At 45.3% G+C, this 27,355-nt stretch overlaps 2 protein-coding genes across 2 annotated transcripts in view; one reads left to right on the plus strand and one right to left on the minus strand.

Annotated features, from left to right (window-relative positions):
* The window catches only part of LOC144735802 (lebercilin-like), a 32,820-nt gene extending 18,768 nt beyond the window's left edge, over nt 1–14,052 (minus strand). The window contains exons 1-2 of the mRNA XM_078618322.1: nt 13,909–14,052; nt 5,809–6,195 (exon numbers count right to left, since the gene is read on the minus strand). Of these exons, the coding sequence (XP_078474448.1) occupies nt 5,809–6,181 (373 nt within the window). The 5' untranslated portion in view covers nt 6,182–6,195; nt 13,909–14,052. The remainder of the gene's footprint in view (nt 1–5,808; nt 6,196–13,908) is intronic.
* A 5,981-nt stretch (nt 14,053–20,033) lies between these two features.
* Nucleotides 20,034–27,355, plus strand: part of LOC144735886 (adapter SH3BGRL-like) — a 41,063-nt gene continuing 33,741 nt past the window's right edge. Inside the window, exons 1-2 of the mRNA XM_078618455.1 lie at nt 20,034–20,332; nt 25,640–25,762. Of these exons, the coding sequence (XP_078474581.1) occupies nt 25,718–25,762 (45 nt within the window). The 5' untranslated portion in view covers nt 20,034–20,332; nt 25,640–25,717. The remainder of the gene's footprint in view (nt 20,333–25,639; nt 25,763–27,355) is intronic.

Raw genomic sequence — 27,355 nt, forward strand, 5'->3', positions numbered from 1 at the left:
GTATGCGTAATGCACGATAGCTTCATTTACTTTGAAGCAGTGAGCGAGTGTCGTTTCAATGTCGCCAGATCAGGGTGTATGTTGTACTGCCGGGTTAAGCAAAAAATAAAACCTTGCCAGACAGTTACGAGATGTTAACTACCTCACCTGGTATACAGGAAGTCGTGGGTTCGATCCCGACCCTGACGATGCCTGCTGTATATTTGGAGTTTGCGTGTTCTCCCCGTGGTTGTGTGGATTTTTCTCCGGGTCCTCTGGTTTTACCCTCCACATTTATAATCAGCGTGCGTTCTGAGTATTTGGCTGCTAGAAATGTCCACGTGATGATAAGCCACTTCGTTGAGCTATGGTTTGTGGCCAGGTCACTTCTGAAAAAAATAAAAAAAACGCTACATAGCTCAGTGGGCCTTACCTGGTTAAAAAAAAAGTTAAGTTGAAAATGTCAGTCCTCCAGTCACGACTGAACGAGAGAGCAATAGTGTACACAAAGTGTGACTTGAAAAGCACTCTGACCAATGAAGACAATTAGTAGGTGGCCGGGTGACTCAAGAAGTCTAAGCGCACGGCTGGCACCGTTGGGATTCTGGGTTCGAATTGCGTCTGCCGCCCCGTGATTATACCGGGCTCTCAAGTGCAGCGAGGTCGATGGTCTCAGGCCGGCCACCGATGACTGCGCAAAATAACCATCACATTACAACTTGTGTTTTCCACTCGGTTCCGACAATAAATAATATCGGTTTGGCTGTCACGCAACGAACTTTGTTCTTTTTCGATTTAAAGCTTTCGTGACTGCAGGGATTCATTGACCGCCACTACGGGGTGGGATTCCACAAAACTTTAAGATCTTTCAACAAACTCCGGCATAAGAAGGCTCAGCTAATCGAGTCTCTCACCTTTCTGAAGAGATGCCGCGACTCTAAGACCTGTTCTTCACCTGAGGACGGCTGCTTGCATTGTGGCCGAAACGTCGTGAGAATTATTTTATTATGTTTTATTTTTATTATTTTATTATTTCGCTTCTACGTGACTTTACCGAAAGAACCAAGAAGATGAACGTTGTTCTCTCGGGCGGAACGGTTGGGGAAGCAGCGGCGCTCCCCAACTGGGTCCAACAAAAGTTACTTGAAGGGATCTTAGAGGTAGTTCCGTGTGATACCTGCTTCCACGGACCGTCCGCTAACACGAAGGGCTGCGCTACCCCGAGACAGAGTGTCCACGACACATTTCGGGATAAAATTGGTGGGGAAATATAATTTTAAAAAAATATTCCAATAACACAAAAACAAAAGAGAGAGTAGAACCCAAACTCAGCACTTACCTTTCCTGAAGCGACAAACATCACTCGGTCTGACGTCACCAAAGTAAACTCGTTTGGACATTCTCAGCGCAGGGCAGCGGCGTCGTCACGGTCGACTTCCACGCGGGAGGCTACCGAGGCCAAGCAAACGCGGGGCGCGTGCATCACAGTCGCGGCCATTCAACGAGGGCGCCCGAAGAGAATCGTCCCACGTTATTAAAGTCTTCCCTGTCGGAACGGCGGCATTGTGTGCCGCACGCTCTTAACAACGGCAGTCTGATGTCCCCTTCTCGTCCTCCATTCGTTAACGGGTTGAAAAACCACAGCGGCTCAGCGCCCGCTACGGTATCCACTCCTCCCCCCCCCTGCACATCACGGGCTAAGCTACTCCATCAATAAATTACGGGCGCCAGAGGCCACCCTCTTGAAGTTACGCTGCGAAACGCGACCGGGGTGACATTCACATTTAATGGGGCACTGCGGCGAGCCGACCCGTACTACGCGAGACAGTCGCGCTTGAAGGGTAAAGCGTTGGTGGCTCGGCATGGTTGGCTACCTTGAAATTCTCGTAGCGGAAGGACGCGCCAGAGGTCGCAACCGGGTATCCGATACCCGTACCCTACCCGATACCCGGCTACCCATACCAGGCCGGGTACGGGTATGGGTAGCCGTTTGCGACCCTGGTGCGGCCGGGTACGGGTAGGTCGTGAGTCACTGGTGAGTCGCCGTTTGTCACTCATTTCGGGTAGGGTACGGGTACGGGTAGGGAACGGCTACCCGTACCCGGCCGGGTACGGGTACGGGTACCCATTTGCGACCCTGGTGCGGCCGGGTACGGGTAGGGAATCAAAACCCGTTTGCGACCTCTGGGACGCGCCCGCCAGCGGAAGCTTGAATTCAGTGGCGCGTTTTAAGCTTCGGATTCGTGGTCTTAGCGTAGTTGACGACGACCTGTGAAATTCTGGGAAGTGGACTTCGTTTTCAATAATTCTCTGAGTTGTTAGATGTTTGTTTGTGGGGTGTGCATATAACCCCCTCCCCCGCCCCCTCAAAAAAGTGTATCTGTGGACAAAAATTATACGTACGTACAAAGCTAATTTGACATCAATTCTTGTCTGTTTACATACGTTTACAAGTCTCCCTATATAATTATGCAACAGTCTTGATGTTTGCGTAACATTTTAAATTAAAAAAATTTTCACACAGTTATTTTTTGTTCGATTTCTATTCACTTCATTGCTGCACTTTGTTTTATTTTGCTTGTTTTGCTACTGCGATTGCGGTCACCTAAGGCCGCTCTTGCAAGACCACTATCCTGGCCTCTTAAATTCCTTCATTGCACCGTCGCCTCCAACAATGTTACTAAAATGACCTCAGTCTGCACCTTCATTCAGGCCGCATAATTTCGTCTCGTCATCGTCAGTCTTTGTCGTCATTGACGAGTCATGATCATAAACTATTCAAACAAAACAATGTTATTGTCCGAGGTAAGGCCCACTGAGCTATAACGCTCTCTTTTATAAGCGACCTGGCCGCAAATGATATCTCAATGAAGTGGCTTACCATGTCAAAATGTTTAGCACCAAATACTCAATGCACGTTTTTACATGAAGGGAAAAAACCGGAAAACCTGGAGAAAAATCCACGTGACCACGGGGACAGAGAGAACACACAAACTTCAAATATCCAGGCGTCAGGGACAGGATGGGAATTGAACCCACGTGCGCCTGCAAACCGGGCGAGGTAGTTAACATCTCGCCACAACATCGCCCCTCTCGCCGCCGCATCGCCGCTGTCATCATCATCATGATGGTTAATTTTCGTTCATCCATAGTCATCGTTGACCAACATATATATAATTTGCACGACGAAAACTTGCGTCACTAGTTTTATTCACGAAATGAACACCGGTCATCATCGGTCGAGTGCCGTAATGCTGCGTGCTGCCAAGACGGAGCTGTTTTTTCTGAAGATCTCTCATCCATAGCTATTGCCCAAATAGCCTCTTGTGGTTCATTAATGAAAACAGTTAACCCCAGCCAAAGTTGACTTGAGCACCTGCAAAACCCACAAGCCCGGACATGCATGGTCTAACCACTTGTGCGTCAAACGATAACACGCCAGAGAATATAGTATGTGCGTGCGTGGGGTGCTTGTGTATGCACGTGTGTGTGTGTCTGCGTTGTTTTTTTTGTGGGGAACGGTAGCGTGACGGTTTACGCGCTGCGCTACGAACCCGGCGACCAGAGTTCGAATCCCGCTCACGGCCAACACCAGCGACGATTATCGGAAGGAGTCTTGCACCTCACCTCAGTCGACTCGGCCTCAAATGAGTACCTGGTGCAGGTGTGTAAACATCGCCACGAGGGAGACAAAGGCGGCTGGGCGTGGTGCTGGCCACCTACCCCCTCGTGTGCCCTAGCCGGCCTTCATAGGTGTTCTCTAACAGCACTTGCCCCAACGGTCTGTTAAGGCTATATGGGTGACCTTTTACTTCATCTGTATTTTTCGATTTAAAGCTTTCGTGACTGCAGGGATTCATCTTCTTGGGTCTTTCGGTAAAGTCACGTAGAAGGGAAATAATAAAATAAAAAAAATAAAACATAATAAAATAATATAATATAATCAATATTTTATTATGTTTTATTTTTATTATTTTATTTTTTCCCTTCTACGTGACTTTACCGAAAGAATCAAGAAGATTAATCTGTATTTTTAATAGGTTACTTAAAATCCAACTGCGCAGGTGAAGGTGCCTATATATATACAGTGTTGCCCGAGGGTTCGCATTTAAACTTCAGCATTTTAACAGACAGGATGACGATATGCAGTCTCATCAGCGTCTCACCTAGGACATCGTCGCATTAGAATCAACACGCCTACTCTCGCCTAGCCAAGTCCCGAACGCAGCGCACTGCGTTTACAAGAGATGTATCGGTGACGACGCACACGTCCCTGCGTGTAACTGTGGCCGATTCCAGCTTAAATTGTTAATAGGCGTTAAAAGGTTTGCTTCGTTCAGAGCAGGATGCTGAAATGCTCAAGTTCGGACTGTGATTGTTTGAGAGACAAAACTGCTAAGCTACTACAACACGAGGGCTACAGGGAAAATTCTGTGGTATGGACACAGAAAGCAATGAGTGGCCTTGATAACGCTTTATCAGTCCACTGCTTGTGATGAAGACCTCCCCATGGGGGTCGTTTGACCATACTTCGCCACGACGTCCGCCATGGCCGGGAATTTAACTCAGGTTACAACGTTCAAAGTTGAGCGTGCCTTGATGAAATTGTGATAGACGTGGTCCCTAATCTTTGGTTCTTTCGGTAAAGTCGTGTAGGTAGAAAAATAAAACAAAATAAAAATAACAAATCACGACGTTTCGATCGCAACACAAGCGATCGTCCTCGGGCGGAAAAAATAATCCGGCAGTGGGACTGCTGAACCAGCGAGAGTGGTGTTACAACACAACTGACGTGCTTGTGTCCGTGGATGGAATTCCTTTCCAGCTCAGACCCTGCTTGCTTGCCCATCACCACATATATAACCTCGTTGTAACAGCTCTCTCACTGGTTCAGCAGTCACACTGCTGGATTATTTGTTCCGCCCGAGGACGATCGCTTGTGTTGCGATCGAAACGTCATAATATATTACTTTTATTTTGTTTTATTTTTCTACCTACGTGACTTTACCGAAAGAACCAAACATTATGGATTTCTGCAGTCACGAAAGCTTCAAATCAAGATTAGACATGGTCCCTTTAAAGTGCAATACACTTGGTTCAATATATATTCCAAATGTTTTAATCCCTGCCCAGGATAACTCTTTTTGACAGTACACATCATTTAGTGATGCTGATGATGACGTAAATCGAATTGTGTCTATCTGTGTGTGTAAAATATGGAGAGCGGTGGTGTAGCGAGCTGCGCTATGAACCCGGTGACCTGGGTTCGATTCCCGCTCATGGTCAACACCAGTAACGATTATCTGAAGCGTACCTGGGCTTCGCCTAAGTCGACTAGTGATGGTGATGGTTGTGGTTGGTGGTGGTCGTGATGGTGGCGGTCGTGATGGTGGTGGCCGTGGTGACTGTGGTGGCCAGTCAACACCAGTGACGATTATCTGAACCGGATCCTGGGCTTCCCATAGGTCGATTCAGCCTCAAATGAGTACCTGGTGCAGTGCGTCAACATCGCCACTCGGGAGACAAAGCTGGCCAGGCGTGGTGCTGGCCACCCACCCCCTCGTGTACCGTCCCGGCCTTCATCGGTGCTCGCTAACAGCACTTGCCCCAACAGTCTGTTAAGGCTATACGGTGTATCTTTGTCTTTGTATTTTTGTACAACGTGCTTATTCCTTATTCGCGCACAGTGGATGTGATCAGTCCATGGAATTATTATCACCTCCGGAACCCCCATCGCCACTGCAAACTCTTACAAGCACCGCTATTGCCAAATCGAAACCATCCTCGAATCTGCGTCGCGTCTGTGCAGCGCCCGCGATGTGCCGTTACCAGGAGAGCCGTACTTGCCCGCGACCGGGCCCCGCTTGGCCACCGGCGCCGGCCTCGTCGCCTTCCGCCTGGGCAGAGGGCTCGGCGACGGCGTGAGCGTCGGCGACTGCGTGAGCGTCGGCGACTGCGATGGCGAGCGCCGGCGGGAAACCTCCGAGGACCAGTCGTCGTCGTCCTCGTCGTACTTGTCCGTGCGGTACGAGGAGGCGGCGTCGTCGTTGCCGTCGTTATCGCCGCGACCTCCTCGGGTCCCGCGGCCGCCCCTGCGGCTGGCGTCGCGAGTTCGCGAGCGCCGGGAGGCCGGCGAGGGAGTGCGGGAGGCGCCGCCACGGTCGCGCGCCGGGGTGGACGACGCAATTCCCGGCGACGCCATCTTCGAGCGGGCGTCTTCAGAAAAAGGTCGAATAAAACGAGGGATTAAGAGTCGCGCGTGTACAACTGCTTTGGCGTATTTCATAACGTTTTTAAATCCTTTATATTAAATTCGCTCGCTTGCTTGCTTGCGCGCTTACGACCGTGCAAATCTGTCGGTCGTTTTTTAACTCACTTCCCGTGATCCAATCGAGCTAACATTTTGCACACAGACTCGTTGTGCGTGACAATTTATTTTCGTGAAAAAAAATTCAAAAATTTTCCACTTTTTAGGGAAATTTTCTTTAAATATTTAATTTAAAATACCAATGTGATAAATATGAAACTCTTACTCAAGAAAAACAAAAATGAATAATCAAATAAAACAATATCTTTGTTCTCGGAAGTATTCTTTAACTACAGGGTGATCTTTTGTAGACATAGGAAATTAGGTGATTTTTTTTTCTATAGATATACACCACCAGTGGCGCAGATATGGAGTGTACGGGCCGTGCAACTGCACCTAAGGGGGCCCAAGCACCAGAATACTAAGAGGGGGAATTGCAGACGTGATTTCGTACTCACACTATGAGACCTCTTTTACCAGTGGCAAAATATAGTAATAGGTTTTACCCTTTCAACTGGTACAAAAACTGACACCTTTATACAAGGCATCATGTTTGCAATAACCGCAACACAAGCAGTCAAAATGCTAACAAAAAGAAACAACTCTGATAATGATATGATCATTATCAGAGTTGTTTCTTTTTGTTTGCATTTTGACCATTATCAGAGTTGTTTCTTTTTGTTTGCATTTTGACCATCATCAGAGTTGTTTCTTTTTGTTTGCATTTTGACTACTTGTGTTGTGGTTATTGCAAACATGATGCCTTGTATAAAGGTGTCAGTTTTTGTACCAGTTGAAAGGGTAAAAACCTATTACTATGACTTCATACTGCCTGCTACATCACGTGTCACAAAATGGATCCGAAACGTGGACATTAACAAATAAAACGCATCGTGTGCAAAGAATGGAAAGTGTCCAAAGAAGTGTGGAGAGGTGCGCACTTGGAATTGCGTTGCTCGACAGAAAGAGGGACGCGGAATAGAGAATATATGTAGGCAATAGACATTTCAAACTGTTACAAAAGTAAGTGGGCTTGGGCATGAGAAGTTACTGGAAGGGATGATGGCCAGTGGTCCAGAATAATGACAGAGCGGTCGCTAAGGGAAGAACGTGCCTGAGGAGTAGACCTAGACCGCGGAGATGGAGTGATGAAATAAACTTTTTTTTATGAAAATGCGATCCGATGATGAAAAAAATATTTATGTTTAAAAACTTCCGGAACAATGCGGCAGTTGAAATGTGCTCCTGTAATTAACAAACTGCCTCCACACCTTCGATGAGCACGGTTGGCTACGTACGGTGCCAAAGAAGTTCAAAATAAACACATATAAACAGATATAGCCGATTTGCAATGTCAATTCCAGCTCCCGGCTTTCCAATACATGTTCTCATTGACAAGGCTTCAAACTTTGTATCACGCAGTCTGTGAAACAAATATATTCGCGAAAGAAAAGTGGCGTGCTGTGGTTGTGGTATGGACCCCTGGCGCAAAGAATCAAAAGGGTCAACTCCTGTCTGCCATCACCCCATTTTCATATCTGCCGATAGGGCCAACTCCAGCACCACGGGAGCCCCAGTGCAGCTGCACCGCCTGCACACTCGAAAGCTGCGCCACTGGTGGCGCGCAACGATTTAAAGCTTTCGTGACTGCAGGGATTCATCTTCTTGGTTCTTTCGGTAAAGTCACGTATTACTTCCCTTCTACGTGACTTTACCGAAAGAACCAAGATGATCACTCAATTTATTTTGGGTTTGGAATCTTCGTTGAATTATGTGAGTGCCACCACGAGCAATGAGATAGCTATTGATTGATTGTTACCTAAACTGATGTCGTGTAAAAATGTTTGGACGATTACAGTTTTTGGCAGTGTTTCCACGGGAGGCTGACGGTGTTTGTTCTATGGAAGGAATTGGCTCCCTACTGCAGGAATGTGGCCACCGCCAATGAAGCTGAGCACCACCTATTGATCGCATGAGTGTGGAAAAAAACAACTTTGAATTTCGATTTAAAGCTTTCGTGACTGCAGAGATTCATCTTCTTGGTTCTTCGGGAAAAGTCACGTAGAAGGGAAATAATAAAATAATAAAAATAAAACATTGTAAAATACAATTCTCACGACGAATGAACGTTCATTCAGACGCTGTCTTTCCGACAGCCCTGCTCTTCACCTCAGGACGGCTGCTTGCGTTGTGGCCGAAACGTTGTGAGAATTGTATTTTATTATGTTTCATTTTTATTATTTTATTATTTCCCTTCTACGTGACTTTACCGAAAGAACCAAGAAGACGAAAACAACTTTGATTTTAACTTTATTCAATTAAAATTCCTTTCGGGTCAGTCCTTGGTTGTGCAACAGTCAGTAGAAGGGAATAGGCAATGGCTAGGTTTCTCTGGCATAAGCGTGTGGATTTGTGATTTTCTTCTGAGCTACCCTCTTTTGATTGTGCTGCATGCAATTCATTTCACATGAAGGCCACTGATTTTTAAATCCTTTATATTAAGTTCGCTTGCTTGCTTAGGACCGTGCAAATCTTTCGGTCATTTTTTAACCCACTTCCCATGATCCAATCGAGCTGACATTTTCCACACAGACTCGTTGTGCGTGACAATTAATGTTCGTGAAATTTTTTTCCAAAAATTTTACACTTTTTAGGACAAAAATATTATATTTAATTACCAATTGCTTAATGGTGCAATGCAATCATCTGACCCATAGGTGGCAGCCATCTCAAGCCAGAGGACGAGAGGACTCTAGCCGCCACGCATATAAAGGATTTATAGTGAAAAACTTTGTTTTTACGGGTTATACTTACTTATATTGAATCATCCGACGTACTTAGTAGTGTTGGCAGTCCTGTAAATCAGCCTCAACAAGGGTGCCTATTTGGAAATGGGTGCAATCACTGATTCAATAAGAGCAAACGGTGAAGCTATCAGCACGGCTAAAACAAACAGGATTGCTTTCAGCTTACATTCTCTTCATGGGGGCTCTGTCATAGACTGCCCGTGGCAGATTGCAAATGTAAAAAATGCAAGTTAATATTTTACAAGTAGAATGTTGTGACGTATAGGTAAAGTCACGTAGAAGGGAAACAATAAAATAATAAAAATAAAACATAATAAAATTGAGAATTATATTATTATATTATATTATTATGTTTTTTTTGTATTTTATAATGTCCCTTCTACGTGACTTTACCGAAAGAACCATGAAGATGAATCCCTGCAGTCACGAAAGCTTTAAATCGAAATTTGTGACGTATAGTTATAATCCAGCACTGTGAAGGCAAGGGTTGGTGGATCAGATGTTGAAACGTCAAAACTCACAGGGTTGTGAGATGGCCTGATTGCTGTCCAACAGTGGGTTCGTGAACCCGTCTGTGCAGAACTTTGAAGAGTATGCCCTTGTGCAGGTATTGTACTCCATTTTACACCCACACAGAAAACACTCCATAAGGGAATTGGCTAAACATCTGAATTAGCTGTGGTTGGTACCACCTCACATGGCAAATGCTAACAGTATGCACTTGTAGTATAGTATCCACATATAGGCAGTATCAATAAACCAGAGAAAGCTTAGAGTGGGTGCCGTGTTTTAAATGCACACTTTATGTATTTCGTAAATGTCTCATAACACATCCCCCCCCCCTCCCCCAAAACGACATTCTCTATCAAACATACTTGGGTATCCTTCTTTCTTGAAATATTTCTAGTTTTGTTTTTAAAGCGACCAGGGTCACCTTACTATCATACATATATGTGATCTAGAGATAAAGTGTTTCAGGAAAAATAGTGAGAATATGCCACCCTGGGAGTTACCGATAAGCCATTTTTGGCCCATTGCCTCAAGGTCCAAACAGAGGGCACCACTGAAAAGTGGTATTCACATTGAGTAAAACCTTCCTGAAAAATGACATTATGGGTACAATAAACACAGTCCTGCGGAGGGAGCTGGTAGGAACGTTGGGTTGCTCGGTCAATGGCCAGGGTCAACGGCGGCATGGTGTATTCCACGAATATGCCCGACTGTGAGGGCGGGCACAAGCCGGCGTGAGTAGGTTAAACGTTGAGTTTTATAAGGGCACCACGGGGTGACCAGCCCCTCCCCACCCAGCCCCACCCCACCCCCACCCAGCCCCACCCTCCCCACCCAGCCCCTCCCCACCCAGCCCCTCCCCACCCAGCCCCACTCCTCCCATTTTTTGATGCTCGACAGACGGACACAATAATCCCCTATGGGCTGGTGTAACCAGAAGGTTCCTACCAGTATTATTACAATTAACTGATATTGTCGATAACTTTCAGGGGGAGCAGAAGCTCAGTTATTGTGACAACCTGGTTGATTTGCTTTCTTAATAACATGCGGACAATGCGAGTGAGCACAAGCAGCATACGGGTCAGTAAAAGTGAAAAAGACACTGCCAGGAAGTTCAGAATCAGAATATTTATTTACACTGGAGGAATCATGAAGGGGTATAAAGCTCTTTCTCACAGATCTCCAGGAGGGGCAGGTCAATACAACTGCTTGCTCATGCCAATGCTGGCAGATGGGCCTCCATGAGAGGGAGCATTGGAGTGCCCCTATTTGGCCTACTCTTCTATGCCCGCTAGATAGACATCTCGGACAAAGTGGCAGCACGCACACTTTACCCGACCACACGCAGCCTGCCAAACAACTAACATTCAGTACGTACTCTATTTATAGGGTATTACACACCCGTGTATAAATGGGTCAACTTCAGCTGTTTTGCGATTTTCATGTAACGTGTTCAAATGGCCAAAATCAGCAGCCATAGAGAGACTGTGAAGGGAATTTGCACACATGCCATTCTAGAAATGATTCGAGTAGTCAGCCAGATAATGGATAACCATTGCACTCTTGTGAGCCAACATTTCTAAGGAAACGATGTACACCGAGTGGCACATGCCTCTAACCAAACAAAGCTGGCCTCCACCAAAAGGGCCATAACCAAGCAACGCAGCGGACGTCATCATTCTCATCGGAGGTGTTACGCAGCACTGTATGTAGAACTTCTTTCGCACCGTACGCGGCGAACCGTGCTAATCGGAGGTGCGCGATGACAACACACCGAAACACAAACGGCAATTCTAGGGGAAATTAGTGTTTAAACTCGATCATTTAAAAGTTCACAGCTCCAGTGTCTTCCTAATGTCGGAAGGAAGAGCGTTCCAGACGGCCAAAGAAGCGCATCTGACAGCTGATCAATCCACTGCTGGCTGCAAGCTGTTGCTATCGATCGCTCGCCATGCTGTGATGTAGCAAGCCATCGATCTAAGCGCCTGCATGCGAGTTGATTTCACGACTCCATCTCCGTGGTGTTCGTCGTTATCTTGGGCGAGGTTTCCCATATTTTGGTTGCCACGCTGTTGTGAGTTTCGACCACCCAAGCCCACTTAACATTTCTTATCAGTCAGTACGAGGTCTCTAACTTGTATATCCGTATATGCTCTCGGAATGGTGCATGCCTCTGCTTGTCAGTGTCATTAAAACTATAAAAACCATAGTCCATTTTTATTTTACCAGGTAAGGCCCACTGAGCTGTATAGGACTTTTTCAGAAGCCACCTGGCAATGACAAATGATAGCCCTATGAAGTGGCTTATCATGTGGAAATTGACAGCAGCTAAATAGTATAATTACATGTTTCTAAATATTGCGGGGAAAACCTGAGGACCTGGGGGGGGAAATGCACGCGGCCACGGAGAGAGACACGCAAACACCGAATATACAACAGGCGCCGAGGTCGGCATCGAACCCACGACCTCCTATATATAGGGCGAGGTAGTTAACATCTAGTTAACATCTCATAGCCACCGTGATGATGATGAGAGAGAGACACGCAAACTCCAAATATACAACAGGCGTCAGGGTCAAGATCGAACCCACGACCTCCTGTATACCAGGCTAGGTAGTAAACATCTCCGAGTCACCGTGATGATGATGAGAGAGACACACACACTCCAAATATACAGCAGCAGGTGTCAGGGTCGGGATCGAACCCACGACCTCCTGTATACCAGGCTAGGTAGTTAACATCTCCTAGTCACCGTGATGATGATGAGAGAGACACGCAAACTCCAAATATACAGCAACAGGCGTCAGGGTCGAGATCGAACCAACGACCTCCTGTATACCAGGCGAGGTAGTCAACATCTCCTAGCCACCGTGATGATGATGAGAGAGAGAGACACGCAAACTCCAAATATACAGCAACAGGCGTCAGGGTCGAGATCGAACCCACGACCTCCTGTGTACCAGGCGAGGTAGTTAACATCTCCTAGTCACCGTGATGATGATGAGAGAGAGAAACACGCAAACTACAAATATACAGCAGGCGTCAGGGTCGGGATCGAACCTCCTGCATACCGAGCGAGGTAGTTAACATCTCATAGCCACCGTGATGATGATGAGAGAGAGACACGCAAACTCCAAATATACAGCAGGCGTCATGGTCGGGATTGAACCCACGACCTCCTGTGTACCAGGCGAGGTAATTAACATCTCCTAGCCACCGCGGCGCCCCAAGCATGCATCTCTCCATGCTTTACCATCTGCAATCATGATCTATCCACTGCTGCATGAAGATAACAAATTATGTATTTCACCTGCATGTGTCCTCGAAACCACGCGTTCCTCTCAGTATAATTTCAAGCGTGCATAATATTTCGAAGCAGTGCACAAAATAATATTACTTTGACTCAACGCGCGTTTTACTTTATCCAGCAAAGCCTTACAGAGTCTCGAAACTATACAAATCTTTAAAAGACCTTAAGACGCAAAAAGCAAAGTTTTCATTACCGGGCCTTTGCTAACGTTGTCAAATCGGACTATGATAGAGCCCATCCGTCGGAATTTAGAATTCAAATTAACGGCTCAACAAGCAAATGAGACATACGTCAATAAATTAATTTGACACATTAAAGTGTGCGCATGATACTTTTGTAGAATTGTAAATGTAATTTATGTCACAAAAATTTTCGTTAAATCGCAGGTGCGAACGACGCTCTGATTTCGTTACAACTAAAAGATGAAACAGCACTCCTCTTATTATTTGTTTCTTTCGGTTAAGTCACGTCTAAAGATAAAATAATAAATTAAATTAAATAATAGAATACGACGTTTCGATTGCAACACAAGCAATCATCATCAGGTATAATGAAATAGCGACATAAAATCTATGTCGCTATTTCATTATACCTGATGATGATTGCTTGTGTTGTATAATGAAATAGCGACATAAAATCTATGTCGCTATTTCATTATACCTGATGATGATTGCTTGTGTTGCAATCGAAACGTCGTATTCTATTATTTAATTTAATTTATTATTTTATCTTTAGACGTGACTTAACCGAAAGAAACAAATAATAATTCCTGCAGTCACGAAAGTTCTAAAATTAAGAGCACTCCTCTTAATAACGCAAGGTACACTGAACGCTACCGAGGTTAAATTAAACATTGTAATCGTAAACATTATAGAGTATCGCTATTATTAAGCATTTTAAATGTAAACACAAGCGGACGGGGAGATGTACACCACGAGCATCAATATATTCGTTTATACCCAGCACATTTCGACATTTGAAATAGAATACCTCACCAAAACTAAGGCTTTTCTTCAGAACAAGACTTTAAACGTCCTCCTCCGTTCCGTTCCGCACTGCCCTCGACACTTAAATGGCTAAACAATATTAAATTAGAGACGTTTTAGAGCCACAGATTTGCGCTCGCTCCGCTAGTCGAGGCAGAGTCCGCGACTCTGGGCTGGGCCGCGCTTATGTTTCGTCGCCACGGCAACGGCGGGGTGCGGTTCAGAATTCATTACGCGGATAGGCCACGGCGCGCCCCGCTTATTGGCGGAGGCGTCGGCAGAGGGGGCGGGGGAGGAGATCGCGCGCATGCGGTGTACGATTTACAAACGGATCGTGGCTAATGCCCACAGAGGATTGACTGGGGGATTAGTGGGCAATGCTCATTGGGTCGACATAAAGGGGCCGTCCATAAATGACGTCACGCAATTTTGGACGATTTTTGACCCCCAACCCCTAGTCACACGGCGTCACAAAAAGTCAGACCCCCCCCTCAAATATGACGTCACAAAGCTCTGCCCCCCCCCCAAAACCATATTTGCATTTTGAAAATAAAACATGCTTCAAATCGCTTTAAACTATTGTCATTGTAGTGCGTATTTAATGTGGCGCTGCACTCTGATGTTGTAGGAGAAAACATTTATTATATTTCGATTTAAAGCTTTCGTGACTGCAGGGATTCATCTTCTTGGTTCTTTCGGTAAAGTCACGTAGAAGGGAAATAATAAAATAATAAAAATAAAACAATACAATATTTTATATTATTATGTTTTATTTTTATTATTGAAAATAAAATATTCTATTTTATTATGTTTTATTTTTATTATTTTATTATTTCCCTTCTACGTGACTTTACCGAAAGAACCAAGAAGAAGTTGGCCTGACGTTGACCCAACGTCCCACGATCACTGGGTTAGTGTCTGCTAATGTATTTTGTATTGGTCACCACGACGACGCAAATGACCTGCAATTTGAGGGCATTTAAAGCCCCCTGTTTTGTTCAACAGAGGGCACTGCGCTCACGGCTACGTGTTTCAACCACGGATGGATTGCTTAATGGGTGAACATGACTCAAAACTGCTCTTCGCAGTCATCCGATCTAAGACATTGGCAGGTCCTCCCCAATCCTCCAGTTATTCATCAACATCAGCTGTTGATGTCTATCGACTGCTGGACGAAGTCCACGCCGCGCTGTCATCCCCCACGATCGTGCGATGCCACCACAGTCCATCCCAGTTACGGGTACGATATTCTTAGGTTTTTTCGGTAAAGTCACGTAGGTAAAATTTTAAATTAATAAAAGTAAAATAAAACAAAATAAAAAAATCACGACGTTTCGGAAGCAACACAAGCCTCCGTCTTCTTGCTTCCGAAACGTCGTGATTTTTTATTTTGTTTTATTTTACTTTTATTAATTTAAATGTTTACCTACGTGACTTTACCGAAAAACCCTAAGAATATGAATCCTTGCAGTCACGAAAGCTTCAAATCTAGAATTACGGGTACGATGTTGAGCCAACGTTGGGATGTGGTGAGATCCGTTGGCCCAACGTTGACTCAACGTTGGCTCCACCATCCAATCTAAGTTGTCTTGTGGTTGTTGTTGTTGTTGTTTGACTTGCATCCCACTGGGATTTTTGCACACAGCGTTGGTGTACGGTGTTTTTTAAATCCTTTATATTAAGTTCGCTTGCTTGCTTAGGACCGTGCAAATCTTTTGGTCGTTTTTTAACCCACTTCTCGTGATCCAATCGAGCTGGCATTTTGCACACAGACTCGTTGTGCGTGACAATTAATGTTCGTGAAAATTTTTTTCCAAAATGTTACACTTTTTAGGACAAAAATATTATATTTAATTACCAATTGCTTAATGGTGCAATGCAATCATCTGACCCATAGGTGGCAGCCATCTCAAGCCAGAGGACGAGAGGACTCTAGCCGCCACGCATAAAAAGGATTTATAGTGAAAAACTTTGTTTTTACTGGTTATACTTATTCTGCAATATTTTGCTGTCTTTTCTTGGATTTTCTCTTTGCACTTAGTGACATATTCACTTTAAGATGTTTTCTTGTTCATGTTTTTGTTTTTTGTTTGTTGCGGTTGCACCCGATTCAAGAGCCGAATGGCTCACAGGGCTATACCTAATAAATGAACTTGAAACTATCGTTCCACGTGTCTCTCTTTGTCTCCCATTATAATTCGGAGCATGCCACTTGATTCACTGAAATTGTAGGTGACGCAACTCAACAACGTTACTGCCAGACAATTATATTTAATCCAGCTAAGTGTTTGTTGGTAATGATTTATGAGTTTGAACTGAACTCACGTTTGTTTTACGAATGTACAATAGTAGGGGTAGTTAGTAGGCATCGGAGTTAATTGGCGAGACTGTGTTAAGGGACATTATAAGCACTATAAGGACGGTACCTAAACACATTCCTGCGGAGGGAGCTGGTAGGAACGTTGGGTTGCTTGGTCAATGGCCAGGGTCAACGGCGGCGTGGTGTATTCCGCAAATATGGCCGACTGTGAGGGCGGGCACAAGCCGGCGTGAGTAGGTTAAACGTTGAGTTTTATAAGGGCACCACGGGGTGACCAGCCCCTAGCTACCCAGCCCCACCCCTCCCACCCCCCACCCAGCCCCACCCTCCCCACCCAGCCCCACCCCTCCCATTTTTGGATGCACGACGGACGGACGGACACAATAATTCCCTGTGGGCTGGTGGAACCAGGTGGTTCCTACCAGTATTAAGGTTCTTGTAGGCCCTAGGCACTTATGTTTCGTAGGCCTTCAGCGACAACTTTATACAGTTGGTATTACTGCCCATGTTGCTATCACCGCTGTTACGCGCTTGATTTTGCGAAAAACACCCCTTGAAGATGTTATTGCTAAATTTAGCAATTAAAAAAACATCTCGAAAAGTTAATCTCCGGTGCTTAATTTCTCTCACCTTGTGCAAAAAAAAAAACCGATTGACAATGACGTGACTCTGCCTCTTTGTAGAGTATATACGCTGCACCTATCCTTGCTACATAAACATATGTATTCAAGAATATATCTTGGTTATATTTTATTATCATACAAACAAAAAAAAACATGGTAAAAAACACGTTTTGTAGACCCTTTAGTTTTCGTAGGCCTTAGGCACACCGTAGACACTGTGCCTATTTCACAAGAAGGCCCTGCATAGTTTATGTTCAACCCATGCGTAGGTTCTGATACATGACGGAATTTGGCGAATTGAACGCCGCATGATTGTACTTAAGCCTTTGCTTTTACATTTCCTCTGAGGCAGTCTGAGATGGGCGAAGTTGTGCTGAGTGGTTGTTTTCTATGCCCGAGAAACAATAACCCACCTATTGGCGTCTGTCCAGTGTTACAACCTTGGACGAGGTCTCGTACACGATATTTGTTACGTGATTTCACAAGAAAAGAACGGTTGCGTAATGATGCAGCGGCCAACTAACTTAACAATAAGACTCGTATCGCGTGCGGTGGAAACCTGTAATATACTTTGGTTAAAAAAAACAACATAGGTATGAGACAAAGGCACAGTCCTGCAATTGCTTGCCCTCGCTGCTGCTAGCAAGAGGGCCTCCACTAAAGGGAGCTTTAGAGAGACCCTCTAGAGGTTATTTTGCCTTACCCTTCTACGAGCATGACTTCTCTATTCAGGGGGAAATCCACACTGCACAGACTAAACCGCACATACGGATATGGCACAGACTAAAACTCAACACATGTGTCCATAACATCCCTTGTTATGACTAATCCCAATTCATTCCAGAAATGTGTTGGTTATTTTATAATTTGACAAATTTGGGCCGTGGAACCTGGCACACGATGGCTTCCTATCAAGCAGACGGTGCTTACTTTAAAGTTAATACGTGACACCGCAGTGATAACCGGGGTGGCCCGCTGGATTCAAACCAAAAACTTCTGCGACAAGCGAGCAAACGCGTTCTTGCTCGGCCACTTCACTATAAAAACCATCAACTATTTTCATTTGATCAGGTAAGGTCCACTGAGCTATACATCTATTTTTTTCCCAGAAGTGACATGGCCACAAATGATAGCTCAACGAAGTGGCTTATCGGGGTGGGAATTCATTGCAGCCAAATACTCTAAAACCTGAGGACCCGGAGAAAATTCCACGCGACCACTCGGAGAGAGAGTTTCAAACTTCAAATATACAGCAGCAGGCGTTTGGGTCGGGATCGAACCCACGACCTCCTGTATACCACGCGAAGTAGTTAACATCTCACCACGGGGAGAGAGAGAGAGACACGCAAACTACAATATACAGCAGGCGTCGGGGTCGGGATCGAACCCACGACCTCCTGTGTGGCGTGACACTCACCAATACGCAGCGCCAAACCGGCCCTGAGAGCCACCATAAAAGCCTCCCATAAAGTTTATCCCAAAAAAAGCAAAATGCAATGCTCTGCATGAGGTCACTTTTTGGCACCACGAGTGTTGTGCAAGTTCGATGGCTGCGTATCGCTATTGAGGACATTAGTCATCAATTGTACCTGTGGGCATATACAGCTGTCTGTCAAACCACTGTTGTTGGATCAAGGCCTCCCAAATGCCATTTTATTTTTATTATTTTATTACTTCCCTTCTACGCGATTTTACCGAAAGAACCAAGAAGATGAATCCCTGCAGTCACGAAAGCTTTAAATCGAAATTACATGACCATACTTCACCCTGCTTGTCAGTGTGGAGTTGGTGGGGTGCACAGACGTGGACGCGTAGCAGTACAGGACTACAATCGATTGTTCTCAGTGTTGTGACGAGCGTACGGACAGGCAGAAGCTACGAGCTGAGACCAACTCCCCCCCCCCCCCCCCCTTTGACAACCACCATAAGATTTATTTTCAACAACAATGTCTAAAAAACAACAACACCATGTATTTAAAACACGGTTTAAATGTATCTTTCGTGAAAATTCTTTCATTTACGGTTCCACGTTGGTTTCTAAAATTTTCATTTAATTAAAATCAAATATTTGGGCGCCCCACCTGATCGATTTCTGCACCCTCCCCTGAGCTGATCGTGTGGTCACGCCGTCATTGATTGTTCTCAGCTGATAGTGGTCACGTGGCCACTGATTGATCTCAGCTGATCGTGTGGTTACGCCGTCACTGATTGATCTCTTCTGAGCTGATCGTGTGGTCACGTGGCCACTGATTGTTGTCAGCTGATCGTGTGGTCTTGAGGACACCTGCTTTTTGCAAGGTGATCGCCCATCTAAGCAATTATCCGAAATCAAAACCCCGCTTAGCTCTCAAGATCTTACGAGATCGGGAGCATTCCAAATGATTCGGTCATGGGTTCCTAGTGTACGTGCTGTTGTTATATAGTGACTCGATTATTATGGGCTGGTGTGTTCTCAATAGGCACATTCAACGGGGAAAGTGAGGTCAAATTGCACTCAAACATTTCCAAAAACACAAAAACTAATTTCGATTTAAAGCTTTCGTGACTGCAGGGATTCATCTTCTTGGTTCTTTCGGTAAAGTCACGTAAAAGGGAAATAATAAAATAAAAATAAAAATGTTTTATTTTTAATTAATTTTCATTATTTTAATTTTATTATTTTCCTTCTACGTGACTTTACCGAAAGAACCAAGAAGACAAAAACAAATGTCCAGGCATTGAAATCTCACCTTTTCATGACAGACCCATGAAAAAGGCAAAACTCCCCCGGATAGCCTTAACAGAAGGTTGGGGGGCAAGTACTGTGAGCGAGTAACACCTATGAAGGCCGGCACAGTACACGAGGGGGTGGGATGGCCTGCACCACACCCGACCGCCTTTGTCTCCCCAAGTGGAGATAGAGAAGGGGTAAGAAGGAGGGGGAGCAGAGCGTGCTTCTTCGTGTTGATGTTTTGTGTCTATACGAAGAAAGTAGCACAGATTGATTTTGTTGCACAATGGGAAAATACCTAAAATATTCATTTAAACAGGAGGGGGAGCGGGGAGCACATAAAGCAAAGCAATTGAAAAAACTAAAAAAAACTAAAAAAACTAAATGATGAACGAAGCAAAGTGCCGACTAAAAAAAAGAACAAAAAAGAGAGAGGCCAGGCTCAGAGGGAGGGGAGGGAGGGCGAGAGCGAGAGGCGTGGTTCAGCTTGCTCTGCTTCGGCTAAAGGAAGGAAGTTGAACGTTTGAATAAAAAAAAGAAAATAATTTATAAAACAAGAGAGGCAGTGAGTCGTCGAAGAGGGAGGGAGAGAAGGGAGAGAGAGCGAGAGAGAAGCGAGAGAGAAAGTGGTGGTGGGGTTGGTTCAGAATTATTCGCCATCCTGACCCCATTCATTGTGTGCGAGAAGGCGGCATCCCAGCAGCAGCAGTATCATCGCAATCTCCGTGGTGTGTGACTCCCTAACCGCATGGGTTTGCAACTAATACAGTCATAAGCACGGTAAGCTCGTTGAATTATCGTCTTTTACACACTGGTTGTGTGGATTTTTGTTGTTGTTGAACAATTGTAGGTGGGTTAATGATACAGTGCTTTTTGCGTAGCTGCCAAGCAGACACGCGGTGGTGATTGTGACTTTGTTTGCGTTGTTGCAGAGTTGTGTGTGTGTGTGGTGTGAATTATGTTGGAATCTGGTCACGTTTTGGTTATTGTAAGTGGGGGGTTGGCAAAGGCGAGCTTATACAAGGACCGCTATGTGTGTGTATGAGCAGAACACAAGTCCTGCTTTGTGTACACACCATACGGCCCTTGTAGAAGACGGATCACACACACACATACAGACACACACATATACAGACACACACACACATACAGACAGACACATATACACACACATACATACAGACACACACGTATACAGACACACACACGACCAAGTGAGATCTCTTTTCTTTTTAATAAAACCGGCGATGCGTAGCTGACACAACCGCCGCACAAAGCGAGACCAGCAGACCTCTGGGTTTTGGCTGATGGACAATCATCAGCAGCACCGCTGTTGATTAATACAACAACAGCAGCAGCAACAATAACCCATAGCTAATACAATATAGACGCAATGGTGATGTGAACCCGTGGCCACAAGGGATAATGTCTGATTCATAACTGGCGCAGGCATGCGAGGTGGTGGTGGTGGTTTCTAGACGATAAAGACAGCCACAGCTTTCGTATAATAAAATAAAACAGCAACAATTATTCGTGACTGAGCGATCAGATGCAGTAGGAGTTTTAGTGTGGACACAGGAGGTAAAGCCACGATGTTGATAGACACAGGGGGACATCAGCTGATGTGTTTGGAAGCTGTGTACTGCTGCATGTACAGTCCACAACACGGGGACATCAGCTGATGTGTGTGGAAGCTGTGTACTGCTGCTTGTACAGTCGACAACACACAGGGACATCAGCTGATGTGTGTGGAAGCTGTGTACTGCTGCATGAACAGTCCACAACACACAGGGACATCAGCTGATGTGTATGGAAGCTGTGTACTGCTGCTTGTACAGTCCACAACACACAGGGACATCAGCTGATGTGTGTGGAAGCTGTGTACTGCTGCATGAACAGTCCACAACACACAGGGACATCAGCTGATGTGTATGGAAGCTGTGTACTGCTGCTTGTACAGTCCACAACACACAGGGACATCAGCTGATGTGTATGGAAGCTGTGTACTGCTGCATGAACAGTCCACAACACACAGGGACATCAGCTGATGTGTGTGGAAGCTGTGTACTGCTGCTTGTACAGTCCACAACACACAGGGACATCAGCTGATGTGTATGGAAGCTGTGTACTGCTGCATGTACAGTCCACAACACAAGCCTAATGCCCTCTGTGATGTGAAAGCACAGATTAGGGATAATAGTGATGTTTGTAATGCTATTCCACACATCCGATGAAGACACGTGTCATTGCTGATGGACATACAGCCTATTGCATGTCAGCTGTGTACTGCAGCCTTGCACATGTAGAGGAAACACGCAGCAATCGTTAAGCGAAGACCTCGGATAAGGACATTATAATTCAGTGCAGCTGGTATATGACATAGAATGTGCTGTGCATACTGCATTGTAGTTGACAGGCATAGGTTGATTAGACATCTGTGAACAAAGCGCTTCAGAGCTCATCGGATTCATCCGACGGCCATGCATATTCCGATTACAGATGGCTGGTACAGCTATGCACAGCATCTGATCATTATACTGGTAGGAATCTCCTGGTTACACCAGCTCACAGGGGATTATTGTGTCCGTCCGTCCGTGCAGGGAGGGGCTGGGTGGGGGGAGGGGCTGGGTGGGGAGGGGAGGGGAGGGTGGGGAGGGAGGGGCTGGGTGGGGAGGGAGGGGCTGGGTGGGGAGGGAGGGGCTGGGTGGGGAGGGAGGGGCTGGGTGGGGAGGGAGGGCAGGGTGGGGAGGGGCTGGTCACCCCGTGGTGCCCTTATAAAACTCAACGTTTAACCTACTCTCGCCCGCTTGTGCCCGCCCTCACAGTCGGCCATATTTGTAGAATACACCACGCCGCCGTTGACCCTGACCATTGACCGAGCAACCCAACGTTCCTACCAGCTCCCTCCGCAGGAATGTGTTCGGTGCAGCAATGCGTGTATAGCCGTGCACATATTGCAGTATGAACACGGACAAGCTAATTCTGTACACACAACTGTTGGTTCTACATAGACGTGGATAGGAATAGAGGGACAGACGATTTGGACGCCCATCAGCTGATTGGGGTAACGCGGTTTAAGCCAGCACGCCCATGAAACTACTGCAGCTGATGGACTCAGCAAGTTGGAGAAACAAAGTGTTGGACACTGATAAGATTTTGAACTGCTTCATGGCATAACATGCTCCAGCTGATTAAGGATATGAGACGGACAAGCAAGCACTCGCAAACTCATTGTATACCGCTGATCAAGGCCGTAGACATGGAGTCAACATTGGGGGGGACCAAATCTTCCAGGGTGTCTGGGGGTCCCAACCCAGAAAAAAAATCTAAATATGAAAACTCATTTCCTGCCTAAAATATTGAAACATTCACTAACACGTGGGATGGACTTTTTATTTATTTTTTACAATAATGTCTAAGAGTGTATTGTATTACATTGCTCTTATTTTCTTTTTTTACCATTTATTGTTTCATTGTATGTAATGGCAGTGATTAGGGATTAATAAAGTACAACCATGAGCACAATCATATAAACAGAAATCTATGCGTTGATTTATATGAAGACAAGTCCAGATATTGTGGCTGAGGTTTAGCAAATTGTGGTTTTTATTTACATAGCATAGCATTTTTTTTTTTAATATATAGCAATATATTGTAGGGGACATTTTGAGCATATTTGAATATATATTATAATTACGGCTTGCTGCTGCTGACGTATAAAGAGAAGGCTAAAAGACAGAGTACAATGTTGAGACACTGGTACAATGTTATTTCACAGCTGCCGAAGGAGACACGCTGCATCTGATGTGGACCAGAAAGACGCACGGATCGATGCAAGCTGTAGCAGATTCCCCCAGTTTGTTAGTTTGTTCATAATCAAGGTTTTTGGGTGTTAGATCGCGTTATTTACATATGCGTCGCAAAAAAAAAGTGTCACGTTGACAAAAGACAAAATAGTTCACTACTTTAGCCCACCGGTGTATTGAAGAGTGAATCCACAACATTTACAGTTTTTGAGTACGACGTTATGGGGAGGAGACAAGGTTGGTATGTGGTTGGACCATTGTACCATGCTTGCTGGGTGGTATTGACAGACATCGCTGCTTCTATAATGCAGGTTTTTTTGGGGTTAGATCGCGTAAATATATAAATGTGTCGTTAAACCCGCCACCACCCGACACAGCCAACTAGTAAGGGTTGTCACGTAAACAGAACGTGGCCAATTCGTCACTAGTACAGCACTAGTGTATAGTGTAGTGTATAGTAGTGTATAGTGTAGTGTATAGTAGTGTATAGTAATGTATAGTGTAGTGTATAGTAGTGTATAGTGTATAGTATACTAGTGTATAGTGTAGTAGTATATAGTAGTGTATACTAGTGTATAGTAGTGTATAGTGTAGTGTATACTAGTGTATAGTGTAGTGTATCGTAGTGTATAGTGTAGTGTATAGTAGTGTATAGTGTAGTGTACTAATACAGCAACACCGGTTGTGTGTTGGAGAGCCAAGCCACAACATTTACAATCTGAGTACGACGTTTCGCCAGTAATTACAACCAGCATCATCAGGCGAACAGCCAGATTTGTGGAGAAGTCTAATATTCTAGATTTGAAGTTTCCGTGACTGCAAGGATCCATACTCTTTGGTTCTTTCGGTAAAGTCACGTAGGTGAAAATAAAAATAGTAATAAAATGTAGTTATTTTTATTATTCTTTTTATTAAAAATAATAATAAAATGTAGTTATTTTTATTATTCTTTTTATGAAAAATAATAATAAAATGTAGTTATTTTTATTATTCTTTTTATTGGCACCTACGTGACTTTATCGAAAGAACCAAAGAATAAGTCTCATATTAGTGAAGTCAAATATTTACGCGATCTAACCCAAAAAACCTCTTATGGATGATATTGGTCGCGAAAGCCCGCCTACGTGTTAAACGTATAGCTGCTTCTGCATGTACCATGATGAACAATGTGACTGCACCATTGAAACCTCATTTGCCAGTAACAAAATATGATAATTGTTTGTTTTACCCTTTTATCTGGCAACAAAACTGACGTCATCTGGTCCAACCCATGTGAGACTAGGCTCTAAGGAAATCTGTCTCAGGTGTGGACCAATCAACTTCAAGGACAGTGCATACATTATCAGAGTTATGTTTTTTGTTTGCATTATGACTGCAGGTATTGTGGTCTATGCAAACATGACTCCTCGTAAAAAAGGTGTCAGTTTTGTTGCCAGATAAAAGGGTAAAAAAAAAACAATTATCAATCTGACTGCAGCTGACTGCAGATGTTCCTGGACCAGACACACACACAATGGGTGGCATAGATATTCATGACAATTGCAGTACAACATGGCAATGCAGTACACGCATAATAGCTGTGCGTTTGATTGACATGTCCCCGAGCTCATGGGCAAGATGGCACAGACGTGTAACGTACACAAGGACTTACGTAACACAACACATAGACACATACTGCAGAGACGAGCTTCTGTATGTAGTGGTATAATGTACGTTCGAGATGTACTCGACTCGGCTTCACATTCGTTGGTTCACAGTGTTGGCAGCGGTGCACAAAGACAAAGGTCCCCCATGTAGCCTTCACAAAACTTTTGAGGCAAGTGCTGTTAGCAAGTAGCGCCTAATAAGACCGGAACGGTACACGAAAGGGGGTGGGTGGCCCTGCACCACGGCCGACCGCCAGCGAAGATGTTTATCCACCGCGGCGCACAAACAAACACGTACATGCGCTATGAGGAAGGTCCATAGCCCGAAACGTCGCATGTTATATATTTGTTTTCTTGCCAAGGCCACACACACACACGCGGTATTATTGACGATTGCGTCGAGTTTCGAGGTGTACATTGGATGAGGGTGTCTCGGAGTGTCGCCCGGACCATACTTCACCACGCCGGTCGGTGCGTGGGTTTGCGAGAAGCATAGACGTGGGGAGCATAGAAGTGCGCGCACGCAGTACAACGATGAATTGTTGTCTGCAGTGCCCGGTGGTTTTCAAACGAGCCGGTGTCACAGCAACCTTGTGCCTTTCTTCCCCCGGCGCGTGCGAATTTCGACATCGCAGAGTTGTGGTCGTTCAAGTGGCAAGGAAGACGTCGCTACAACCGCCGCCATCCGTATCATCTCCAGCGACGACATCATCATGGTCATCCGGGTTTTCATCGCGTCTTCCTCTGGCTCTACGGCAGTAAGAGACTCCCCACCCCCCCCCCTCCTCGTTGTTGATGCGCTTGTTGTGAAACTCCTCTCATCCGAATGAATATCCCGGATCCTCTTGTCCCACAACGTTACCCGCAGATTTACTCCGCTTATCCGCGAACAACACTTGTGGGTAATAGGGCGAATTTGCCACTGGAATCCGCTTATCCGTGCAAAAATTTGCAGATAATAGGCACAAGGATAACACAATTGCTGACTGTGTACATGCATACGACATAATGAGTTCGTGTGCTTTTACAGCATATATTGATTATTCGGATGTTCTGCATTAAAACAGTTCCGTATATTCTTATGCAAGTCTATAACTTCAGAACTAATGTTTTACAGATAATTGGTGAACGTGCTGAATTTAAATATTTACTCGATCTAACCCAAAAAAAAAAACTCTTATGGATGATATTGGTTGCGAAAGCCTGCATGTTAAACGTGCTGAATTTACTCCCCCGTATGAATGTTGTTTCCATGAAGACCTTTGTTAATCCACTGCTGGATTAAGCCCCCCCCCCCCCCCGCATGCCCTGTCAGTCTTGAGGGTTGCTTGACCATGCCTCACCACGCTGGTCAGCGTGTGTTGGTCACGGAATAGGTCCAAGTCTGGCTTGTGTATCACTCGCCAGAAATGTCAGCTGTGGCTGGGAATCGAACTCGGGTCACCTGGTTTATGAGAGAGTGTGCCAACCCCATTGCAACCACTCATCCCCCTGTGAATGGATATTGTGGTTCTTATCGCACGTACATTCCTGCTGTATTCTAGTGGTATGCCGATTTGCACGGTTGGCTACGTACGGTGCGAAAGAAGTTCAAAGTAAACACATACATACAGATACAGCCGATTGGCAATGTCAATTCCAGCTCCCGGCTTTCAAATACGCGTTCTCATTGACAAAGCTTCAAACTCTGTATCGTGCAGTCTGCGAAACTAATATATTCACAAATCCAAACACACGTGCAATACAACAGTTGAAGTCACCGTTTATAGGGCCCCATTCACCAACCCTGTTTGTACGTTGGTGCGATCGGCGCCGCAGTTATAGACCGGTGCGCCGTGTGGATCACGTCATGCCATGAGTCATTGACATGCAGATTCCGAGAATGATCGAATGGATTGTAATTGCTGTCCGCTGTCGACTCAGCCCCCCCCCCCCCAATTCATTAAGGCCATCAATTGCATCATCGCCATCATCGGCATCCAACAGTGCATGGCGTTGTATGCTCATGTGAGAGACGCGCAGAGCTCGTACCTGTGCTGTATAGGGACTGCAGCCTCTCATGGACGTATCCACTCATATCGAGGTCCATCTATTCATACAGAGACAAATAGATTTGTATAGTGATCCATAGCCTCCCTTGTTACAGTCATGGCTCCAAGACTTTGCTTTTTTCCTCAGCCTATTACAACTGTTTCTATATACTATGTATTGGGGGGGGGGGGGTGACCATACTTCACCACGCTGGTCAAGGGTGAGGTCAGGCCCGAGACCAGTTCAGATTTATCACTCGCTGGCCTGGAATCAAACTCAGGTGGGCAGGGTCATAGGGCAGTGCGCTAACCGCAGCGCCA

The sequence above is a fragment of the Lampetra planeri genome, chromosome 57 (genome assembly GCF_965212315.1).
Source record: "Lampetra planeri chromosome 57, kcLamPlan1.2.h2, whole genome shotgun sequence".
NCBI lineage: Eukaryota > Metazoa > Chordata > Hyperoartia > Petromyzontiformes > Petromyzontidae > Lampetra > Lampetra planeri.